Raw genomic sequence first — 11,281 nt, 5'->3', positions numbered from 1 at the left:
ATTGGTGCTCACCATGATGTTACTGGTGTTTTGAAACTCATCACGTTTGCGCCGTGGAACAAATATCACATTTGTGGAACTCATCCCTTATGTGCCGATTGCAGCCGGTTTGTGCGTGATTGCACCCATTTTAACATATTCCTGTCCATGTCAGTCATTTTCTTTGGCTTACCTGAGTGTTTTCCTGCACTTGTGATGCTAGAATATCTCCATTTGTTGATTACATCGCATTTGCCGTTGATTTTGGATGCTGCAGTTGAGTGGAATGGCACATAAGAATATGCCACCAATGTGACAGCCCACGATGACAACTTTCTGGAAGCCACTGTGCGCGCATCATGTTGTCATCCCACCTGTATTCAACTGCTACGAATACTGCTTCTTTCTATCTGTACACCGGTTTTCATGTCATTAATAAACATGTAATATTCCATAACTTCAAATAATATCTGGACAAGCTGCGAGAAAAAAAAAATGGACGTTAAAATAATTTGTGCATCAGGAAATTATTATTAAGAACTTAATCAGGAAATTATCATTATCTCGTTCATGTTACAGATCAGTACATTATCTTAAATTTATTATTATTACTTTTCCATTATGGGTTTAATGCATCTTTATGGCCTTCCAAGAACTTTTAATTCCAAGAAAGAATTTTCTTTCCATATTTTTGGGTATCGGTTGCAGGAATCAGCTACACGTGGCATTCTAAATTCAAAAACATTAGAAAGGGTTTCCTTCTTAGGAAAGCATTTCTAAAGACAGGCAGACTTCATTCTTAATCCTCACAACTAGTTGAGTTCATAACTTTAAAGTTATATATTTCAACTCGACAGAATAATTATGAAATCGTATTCTAGGATCCTCGACGTAACTATCAGTGGTAGGGTAAATTTTGATCCGTGTGTTACTCTTCATTCTTTTGCATAAGTAAAGCACCATCATATCAGTTATGAAAATATTTTTTTCCATCACATCAATGAGGTCTTCTGATGGCAGAAAATAAACAAATCCTTATTCAAATCAAAACGTTGTTTGTTCTTTTTGTGTTTTAGATGATTAGGTAATACCCCATTATGTCTATCGAATAGGCAATATTAATAAGGCAAGGTCTGACTGTCAATATTTTCTTGTGCCCTATGTCACCATAGTGTCCTTCTGTTATTCCAAGCCTTCTATAATCAAAATAACTCGATTTTTTTATCGAGTTATTGTGATTATACGAGGGACGTTCAGAAAGTAAGTTCCGTTTTTATATATTTTCACTGCAGTGCTGCAATCACAATGGTGCGCATGTGTGTTGAGTTTGTTGATTCGTTGTTGGTGTATCTAAGAAAATTGAATTCCCCGTCGCATGTAAAATCGAATTGCCCCCGCATGTGAAATTAAGTCAGTTATCCGTTTCTTGCATGCGAGGAACGTCGTGGCATGCTTACCAGAAGCGTTGTATTGATTCATGATAACGCCCGCCCACATACGGCCGACGTAACACAACAACTTCTCGAGGTCAGGACTATATGGAGGATGATGGAACATTCCATCATCCTCCATATAGTCCTGACCTCGAGCCAAGGAACTTTCACCTGTTCAAACATCTGAAATCTTTCCTTGGTGGCTGGCGATTCAAGACAACGACGAGGTCAAAGTAGTAGTCAATTCGTGGTCTGCGTCACAGGAGGCAACCTTTTACGACGATAGTGTACAACTCTTGGTACCCCCGTTATAAGGAATCGAGCACTCATCTGTCTAGGCCTTCTATCTTGGTCTTCCCTCCGCTGATATTATCATTTTTATCATGATTATTCTTATATGAACCATGTAGTTCTTGGCGTTCTTGAAAATGATAGTGTCTGTCTGAACTTGACAGACACTATCATTGTCCTCCAAGGTTCCGGGAGTGAAATAATATAACGCTTTTTTTTTTGTGATTATTCATAATGGCAGGGTTAAATATAAATTCATAAATCCATCTTTCTCTCTCTCTCTCTCTTTCGCTCAAACACATACAGAATTTCTAGTGGTTAAAATATATATACACAATACAAAAATATGTAACGTAGTATTCATTGAAAGTTTCTAGTCAACATCGTAAAAGTAAAATGATCTGATAGACTTTCTAAAAAGAGTGTGACTAAAAAGTGAATTTTAAACGTTGGCAGAAACTGGTACTAACAGTAGTGGTTTTTCTTGGAGTGTAATAGTCGAAGTGCCCCGGTAGTAGAAGGATAGTGGAGGACACATCAGTCGCCGAGACAATGATAAATGCCCACGTCGCATGGTTACTCGTTTTGAACACAGGTTTTACTGCCTGATACAGGAGCCGAGAAGAAAACACTGAGGAACAGTTTTCCATGGAATTTAATTAGAGAACTAACAGTGGCCTTTGCAACAATATAATCTATCCATCGTTCCCTCCTCCCAAGTAGACACTAGTCCAAGATACCGAAAGGAACGATAATAATATTAATAATAATGAACTTTCCAAAACATCGATGGTATATTACTTAGGAATTATGATATTATCATTTATTTTCGAATTAGTTGTTATTTAAAATAGCGATTTCACTGGGCAACTTCTCGATAGCTCAGCCAGCGAGTATGACGGCCGTTGTGTGAAATGACGTGTTCACTTCCCATTGAAAATACAACGAGTCTTTATAATTGCTTTACTTTACGTAGTCCAGCCAAGTCAGATTTAGGATGAAACTTGACCATGTCAGTTAAATGACATCTGGGTTCGATTCTCTGCATGACGCAAGATATTTTGTATTGACTTTCCCAAGTGACCGTGAGTGTGATTCGAAGAAGTTGGTTTGATATGAAGTGGTCTCAAGGCGGTACGCCAAGAACTACAGGGTTCATATAAGAATAATCATGATAAAAATAATAATATCAGCTGAGGGAAGACCAAGATAGAAGGCTAGAGTGATGAGTGCTCGATTCCTTATTCTCACTTACATCCATGACAATTACAGTATAATTCATGTATAACATTTTATTATGAATCGTCAAACATCTTGACATTCGCATTTTACTAAATACTGTATAATTAGCAATAATATTAAATAACGCACAAAAAAGAAAAAAAAACGTAGTTCGTACAAGAACGATATCAGAAATAAAACGAATTCGTTAAGAATAAAATACTTCTGATTTCATGATACAGTGCCATTCTCAAGAAGTGTACCGCTCAAGTTCACTTTAACTTGCCTAAGTAAACAATCATTGAAGCCAAATAAGATTTTGAATGAATAAACGTGAAAGAGATAGTTTGGCTTGAATGATCGTTTATTCATTCAAACCAAACTCTATCATTAAATGAGTAATTAAAGATGAAATATTCCCGTCAAGCATAGACTAAGTTGGTTTTTAGTGTATTTTCAGAAATACTAATATTTATTAAAGAATCTACACATAACGGCCACTGAATTAGAAACTTTTATTTTCATATCTTCTTTGGCTTCCTTTATCCCGAATAACAGAAAATATGCGGTTTAACATGGATCTAAGTCTAAAACATAGCAGCCGTACTACCATTCCTATATCAATGAATTTCAGATCCAAGTTTGTTTTTTTTCTGTGTGACCATGGAAGATGGTGGAAGTCGCTCTCATGTTCTCTAATCCACTGTTGAACAGTTCTTGCTCAATGGAGAGTAGCATAATCTTCCCTGAAACCTTCGTCAGAGGCTGGATAGAAAGTCACATTGCAGGATTGACTTTTCAGACAAGTTCAGATATCCCTTAAAGGATACCGACATATAAGTGATATCAGGAGACCTGTTCCTTAGTAACAGAACATTCCTGACACCATGACACAACCACAAGAACTTTGAGCTTCTGTTTGTACACTGAACTTATAATGTGTCACATTATAAAGTTTCTTTTCAGGAATGGATCCATCTGTACATTTCTTAAACTTGTCTTTAAATATCGCAATCACTTGAAATTTTTCTCCTGGCTTCACGTACACTGCAGTGGGATTATTTTTAAAATGAATATTTTCATACATAATTTCCGTGGCTTCAGAAGAAGAGAGTGACTTTATACAACATTTCTCATTGCAATACGTTTTACCCTCATCTTCAACCTGAACATTTATAAATGGCTCCACGAGGAGTATTGAGTAATCTAGAATTTCAACCATGAAAGAGATCTTGTGGTCAGTTGAAAAAGAAGAATTTATATCTTTCGGAATATCAGATTTTGATGAACTTTTATTAACATCAAATATTGTAACAGGGCAACATAAATATGAATAATATGATCTCTTACAGTTCCTGCCAATGGCCCGACAAACTTTTACGGTTGTGTTACCCTTTACACTTCTGCATAAGAGAGGTCCAATTTCTTCAAATGTGAACAATTCTGTTTCGGTAACATCAACGAGTTCTTTAGAGGACATAAGAGAAAACGATATCCATTTCAAAAGAGGATCCAGCACGCTTCTTAAGCTTTCTTTTCTTTGTTCTTGTGCTTTAGCCAGATACTTTACACCCCAATTACGAACCCCCTCAAACACACAATATTCTGATGGAAACGTCAGTGTTTTTCTACGCACTATAGTTTCTACGGTGTCTTTCTCACACTCCAAAAAATCCGATGACTTAAAAATGGTTTCCGTGTGTCTGTCAATGATGTCTAAGCATTTATACATCATATTAGGGAGATTCATAAGCTTGGCAAATTCATAAACTTTACACACACGGTCCGACTGGCTGTCGTATGTTCCAATAGAAATTCTTCGCTTTTCTTTTTAAGAACTGGAATTTGGTATTTTTCTGCCACAAAATAAACTTCCATCGCTGTGTCTATTGACGGTATTGAAATTTCATCTGTGTACAGATACCTAAAAATAATTAATTTTCGGTAATTAGAAATTAGAATACAAATATCAAATATTTATTACTCTGCTAATGAAGTTCAATGTTTTAATTACTACTCTGATGGCTGAAAAGATTATTGATATTTCTTACCCAATATTATATTCGAGAGGTTCTCAGTTCAGATTGCAGGGACAGCGCTTTTTACTCGGAGACATCCAAGTTCGAATCTCTTCAATGAACCGAGAGCTCGTAGTCTTTTCTAACTTAGGCGATTTAAAGCGTTTTTCTTTCACCAAGATGGAAAATTCTGAAATTTTTTTTTTCTAACGCGAAGAACAAAACTGTTTGTCTGAAACCTTATCATCTAAAAGTGATGTCAAAAATTGGAAAATATTGAACATAATTGTTCAGCTAATTAGTTTAGTTAGTTTGTTTGATACACGTTCACAGTTACCATTTCTATATATCATCCTGTTAACAGTTAACAGGGTGATTTATAGAAAAGAGCGAATGATATATTTAATAGCCAAATATTGAAACATGAAAATTACAGGCCATCAAGAAGTTTCGACATCTAATAGAATGTGATCATTGGAATTAAGTAAAATATTAAAGCTGATGACGTTACACTTAGAACAATGCAAATAAATAATACAGGAAAGACTGCATTATGATTAAAAACCCTGTAAAGGCCGTTTAATTAGAATAACAGTATCACATGTCTTTGTTATTGGGAGATAATCTTTTCTATTCATATCGGACAGTAGAGTAAGTTTCCGGCTTTTGTTGAAACCATCCTTTGAATTACGGGGCCAACGAGGTAGTAAGTGTGTTTCAGACAAAGATAATACGATACCACGGTCAGTGCTAGATATGATTTCTCAGATTTTTTTAATGCCGGTATGTTAGGATAGCTGTTGATGCGTCCTTCAGGTGATCAGGATCATATATCAAAATAAGGATATCTATTCGAACATTTAGTTTAGTTGATCTTGTTGGGAATTGTAATATATAAAGAGATCTGTGTTTGTGTTTCCGCCAGTAACTCAAAACTTTTTTCTTTTATTTTTAAAAAGGATTGGAGGTAGAAAGATTAATGGCAGTATTAGGAAACAACAACAGAACACAACTCACGTTAGCATAATCTGGAATGCCTCAGGAGTGACGTCAGTAATCTGTATCTCCCCCTCTTCCTTTAGAGGCCCGTAAAACATGGCAGCAAACACTGGACTGGCAATTGCAAGTAACAACTTATGGACTTCTGCTATTGCTTTGCGTTCACCTTCACCAACTGTGAAGGTCACATCGGAATAGAGGGGATCTTTCAGCAAGGAAAGTAATCTTCCTTTCACTGTCTCCATGACTAACTGAAAGAAAAATAGAAAGAATTATTAAGAACCGAACGGTGCAATTTTTATATTTATGTTATCTTATTCATATATCTAATTTAAGTTCATACAGCATTATGACCGTTTGGGCTAAATATTTTAAAATATCGTTCTATGCCATGATATGGCCAAGGGTTTGCATGTAACTCCAGATCTTTTACATTCATGAGAAGCTAAAATAGAAGACCCTCCTCTAACACACGCTTCCTATTACTTAGAGGCTTACTTTACTTCAAGAATCATTAGGATAGTAATATAATTCAGACAGTACATTGATATATTTAATAGGATTATTTATTTAATTTTAATGGTGTGTATTTCCGGAAACCTTTTCTCGAAAAGCAGAGAATTTCGTAATGAGGCTTGCATTTTAAACCACTTGCGCAAAATTCTACAATTCTAGATATCGTTCTATGTTCCATTGACAGTTTGTTTGTTTCATTTAACATAACGTCATACGGACATATGCTCCAAGATTGTTACTTTTGCTTATCTTTACAAATAAAATTATGCAGAACACTGTTACGAAGCTCAATATCATAACCTTATGATATCAGGTTGTATAATTAAACTTGGTGACTCTAGTCAAACTGCGCATCACTCAAAGTTCAATGTCCACCATGTCAAAAATATTAAATCCCAATGTCCAGTTTCCGAAAGTTTGCACTCAGGATTTTAAAAGATTCAGAAGCGTATTCGTTATGCAAATAAAATAGCTTTACGCGCTATCGTAACTAAATATCTATGATGGCTTTTTAACGTGTAAACTCTTGAAATTTAGCCAGCATCGATGATGTCCTCTTGATGGATAAAACTAGTTTAGAATAAACTTTTTTGCGATGTTAAAAACATATATTACGGCTTTTCATATAAAAGTGACGTAACAGAACTTATTCAATATTTTCCTGATTTTTCACCCCAAATTCTGTAGAAAAACGCATGCAGGGAATACATAATGATCTCATAATTTCTTCTGGGTTAATCTCAAATAATTGTTTGTAGTGGTATAATATTATCATAATTACAAGAGATTTCCAGGAACTCAGGGACTCATCGAAGACGATAGTATGTGTCTTTCACACCATCACTCATGGCTTTGCTCTAATTCATCCATTCTACCTGCATCGCCATCTACAAAAGTTATACGCGTCAACACGCTCTATTCTGTGAGAGAAAAATCGACCTCTCACCCCTTTCTTGAATGCATTCATTTCCAATTTCCATGAATTCTCCTCAAATTCCCACCCAGTTTTCATATTGAGATATCATATTTAATAATCTCCTTTGTACCTTCTCTATTCGGATCATCTCGGACATTAGATCTTCATATAAGTAATCAGATGATGTCGGCTTACATATTAATAATCGTTTCAACATTGCAATTACCATCTTAGCTGTAATGAATGTTAAAAGTAATATTGCATTGCAATTGACATCAGAGTCTCATTTGCACTCTTTGCTATATAGAAACTACTAAACACTACTAAACCTCGAATTCCTAACTACTGATATAGCTGCTGATAGCATATCAGCACTAATAACGGAATTCATATTCAGTTTTGGGTGATATCTCTAGTATCACCTCACACACCTGAGTTAATTCATCCAATGTAGCGGCAACACTGAGTTTATATCCATTAGAAAAAATGGCTCGTTAGTTTAAAAAGATCTTCTGATGCTGAAACTGCGTAACACCCTCATTCAAGAGAGAGTTATTCTTTCGCATAAACATGTCTTTTACTTCAACATAACTTCAGAAATTTTGAGGATAATCTGTAAAATAATCGTAGCTTTTTGGTCATACGTGTGATACTTTTTGTACTTAACATGATCCCTTTGCACATGCCCTTCCGTCAACAAAACTTTCATCTATTTCTTACGAATCTCTTTCTTAATTTGACTGCACACCCATTTTATTCGTTCCGTCTTTATTCTTTGAACACTATTTACCCATTCGGATATTCTATCGTTAAGGATTTTTTAATAATTTCCATGTAACCCGGTATACTCTCACATTGTCATGAAATAATTCTTTGTGATTCTGCATGTAGAGCCTCGGTTGATCAATCAGTATAGACGAATACCTTTGGTCGGAAAGATGTGGGTTCGATTAACTTCAAACAAGTGAGGAAGATTTATCTGATATCTTTTGAGTAAAGGTGAGTTAGCCGATCTCAAAATAGAGATGGAGGATTTCCCCCGGAAATTCGGGTTTTACTTCCCCCCCAGAAAAGGCAAACAGCCCTATGCACACACCCATAAACAGACGTAGGAAGCTTGGGGAGGCACAGGACTAATCACCTTATCCTTGGAATAGGGAGTGGTGAGATGGTTGCGAAGTTCCATTTGGACAGCTAGGAATCTCAATGGTTCGTGAAATCTTGAGAAGAAGAAGTTCTGCTGGTAACCTTTGCCTTACCAGATCAGTTCCTCATGACATCTCTCATAAAACGAAGACAGAGCATTCAGTCTTTAATTGAAACCCCTGCGACAGTATAATTAAAACGAATACATTTTGACTTCCGGTTACTTCTGTCAAGTGCTGTGTAAGAATGTTGTCCCGCTACAGCTCAATACGAGATACGTTTACATGTGTGAAAACACTATCCCCTCTGAAATAACAACCTTGAAGAATTTACATTTGTTAATTTACTTCTGTACAAGCGCTTCGTTTATTCACCCTTTGATCAATCACTTCTACATCTTCTCCCTCACTTCCGCATTCCTAAGAAACTGAGGCGAACAAATGATTTTATATAATTTATGAATAATGTTAACAACACTTTAATTATATAATTAGTTAAAATCCTTATATATCTGGAATGATAAAAATAAATGAGCCGAAATATGTTGCCAAAACTATATTACAAATAAATGCAGAATAGTAAAAATTTGAAAGCAAACTTTATTTTTAAAATGAGGATTGCAATGTTGCATATAATCGCAATCGGACTGCGATATTCAAAGCGAGGTGGTGTTTGGATCCCATTAGGAAATGTTTGTCGGGAATGGATTTCCGATTGCTTGTTTGAAGAAACGAGCAATCATGCCGCGCATTGTATTTTGAAGAACAGCACGTTGAAACAACAGGACGAAGTTAATGAAAACTTATTTTCTTCCTAAGAAGGAGTAGGAAAGAATACTCGAATTACGAATAAAATTTAATAATTCTCCATATATAATGGAGGGAATTTGCAATAATAAAACGATAACAAATAATTCACAACACTAGTAGACGGATGCACTGTTCCACAATCACAGATCCGTTTGTGGTCTAGCACCTTCAACTCACGGCACGTGGAACCAACAATGGACTATGAACCTGCAAACAAATGGATCTCATATGAGAGTTGACCCCCAGCCGCCAGCTCAGCTTCATCCTTCCTAGAATATCGGTGGACAACTATCAACAAAATCAGAGTGACCAGGGGCAGATGCGGCTGCCTCCTACATAAATGGAATATGGCAAATAGTCCTTGTTGTGACTGCAGCCATACTCTACAGTCAATCAAACATATCCTTAGTGACTGCTCCCTTCGTCCTTTCCACGACGACCTGCAGTATATACATGAAGTGTCATAGGAGGCTCTAGAGTGGCTTTAAACAACGGACATTGAAAGCTGAAATTTGCTATAACCATACATACATACTTTAAAGTGACAATCGAGTTAACGTGTATATAGAGGAACAAAGGTGGAAGTCCATGATGTACTCTTGTGTTTGTATGGTAGTACACCTTTACATAAATGGATTTATTTTGATATCAGGTATCGCTGATACTATACCTTCGAAAAACAGCCTTTTTTACAATCGAAATGACTCGCAATGAAGACCGTTCCCTTTGCATCTGCATGTAACTCTCCATAATCTATTTATTATGTATTAATCGTTATTTAATTCTAAATAGTTGGGCAGCTGTATAACAGTAAATACTTTCTATTAATCCAATAGCAATGATTATGGATATATGACGATTATTGAAAAATTTATTTCTTTGCTTATTAAATAAATACCGATACGACCTAGAAATACCAAGTTTGTAGCAAAACAGAACTTACATATACGCTACAAACTTGGTATTTCTAGGTCTACCTATTCACTGATGAGACCTCAATAAAGGTTGAAACTGGTCTGGGTAGTGACCTTCTCTCACTCATAATGTAGAACAGTAATACAGCTCCTAGGAGCTGGGTTTCACATTATGGGGAAATATCAGGAATAGTGATCGGAGCTTGCTCCACCCTTACCATGAGTTGTCTCAGTGTTGCACTCCCTAAAGGGTCAGTTGTAACACTATCCAGGTATTTGCTTACGCTTGGATTCGCCGAACTTTATATAGTTTCTATATTCGGCATGAAACTCTTTGAGTTTCTTATTCGCTTATGAAACCATATGGGATGTAATATGCCTTACTTAAATAAGTTTATGTCGCCGAATTGAAGCCTTTGGCTCTTCATATAATTAATAAATTATTCCCAGTTTTATATTCAACACATTTTTGTGACAAGTCGAATTACTAGTTCCTGTGTTTATTAGATTCACTATCTCTAAACATTTTAAAGCGACGCTTCATGCATTTTTCAAAACTAGTATAAAATCCTAAGTGAACAGCGCCGGGTTTAAGGACAGTAGATTTAACAATTCTTATTCTATAATACGAATTTCTACAAAGAAAATATTTCGTTGCTGAAATTCAAACTTACCGTAAATGAACGACGAGGACAGAAATATTAAATTCGTATAGCAGTGAATTTTAGAACTAAAGTAAGCAAATTATTTTGTAATTCTCAAAAAACTATGCGCAAATTAAAATTAAAACAAGAAATGGGATCTTCATAACTATCATTGCCACGCTGTAAGATACTTATACAGCACAGATCAACTCGTCAAGCTTATCGTATTAAGCCTCTTAAACTGCACATGTGCTATGAAAATCACGTGAAAAGTGAACCTGTTCCTTATATTACGAAAGGTTATCTGTTTTCGTATATTGAGAAATGACAAGGGCTCAAGTGAGAGGGTATCTTATACATATGCAAAACATCTACCAACAGTAATGATAGAGAGA

At 35.7% G+C, this 11,281-nt stretch overlaps 1 protein-coding gene across 2 annotated transcripts; it reads right to left on the bottom strand.

Annotated features, from left to right (window-relative positions):
• Positions 1 to 3,576: 3,576 nt before the first annotated feature.
• Positions 3,577 to 11,058, bottom strand: LOC150092113 (BTB/POZ domain-containing protein 6-B-like). Of its 2 annotated transcripts, none has more exons than XM_090415298.1 (3): positions 10,917 to 11,058; positions 5,960 to 6,192; positions 3,577 to 4,848 (listed from the first exon to the last, which is right to left on the bottom strand). In XM_090415298.1, the coding sequence occupies exon 3, from the start codon at positions 4,672 to 4,674 to the stop codon at positions 3,787 to 3,789; it is 888 nt and encodes a 295-aa protein (XP_090271424.1). In that variant the 5' UTR covers positions 4,675 to 4,848; positions 5,960 to 6,192; positions 10,917 to 11,058; the 3' UTR covers positions 3,577 to 3,786. The 2 variants fall into 2 exon arrangements, with proteins under 2 accessions (XP_090271424.1, XP_090271425.1); XM_090415299.1 differs by having other exon boundaries at positions 4,189 to 4,848.
• Between the last annotated feature and the right edge of the window lie 223 nt (positions 11,059 to 11,281).

The sequence above is a fragment of the Typopeltis vanoorti genome, unplaced genomic scaffold, assembly GCF_054136105.1.
Source record: "Typopeltis vanoorti isolate ZY-2024b unplaced genomic scaffold, IOZ_Tvanoo_1.0 HiC_scaffold_628, whole genome shotgun sequence".
Classification (NCBI taxonomy): domain Eukaryota; kingdom Metazoa; phylum Arthropoda; class Arachnida; order Uropygi; family Thelyphonidae; genus Typopeltis; species Typopeltis vanoorti.
This window is presented reverse-complemented; position numbering and strand designations above follow the sequence as displayed.

Bases quoted from the DNA above. Each gene is read 5' to 3' on its own strand.
- LOC150092113 (XM_090415298.1), bottom strand. From the start codon at position 4,674: ATGAATCTCCCTAATATGATGTATAAATGCTTAGACATCATTGACAGA.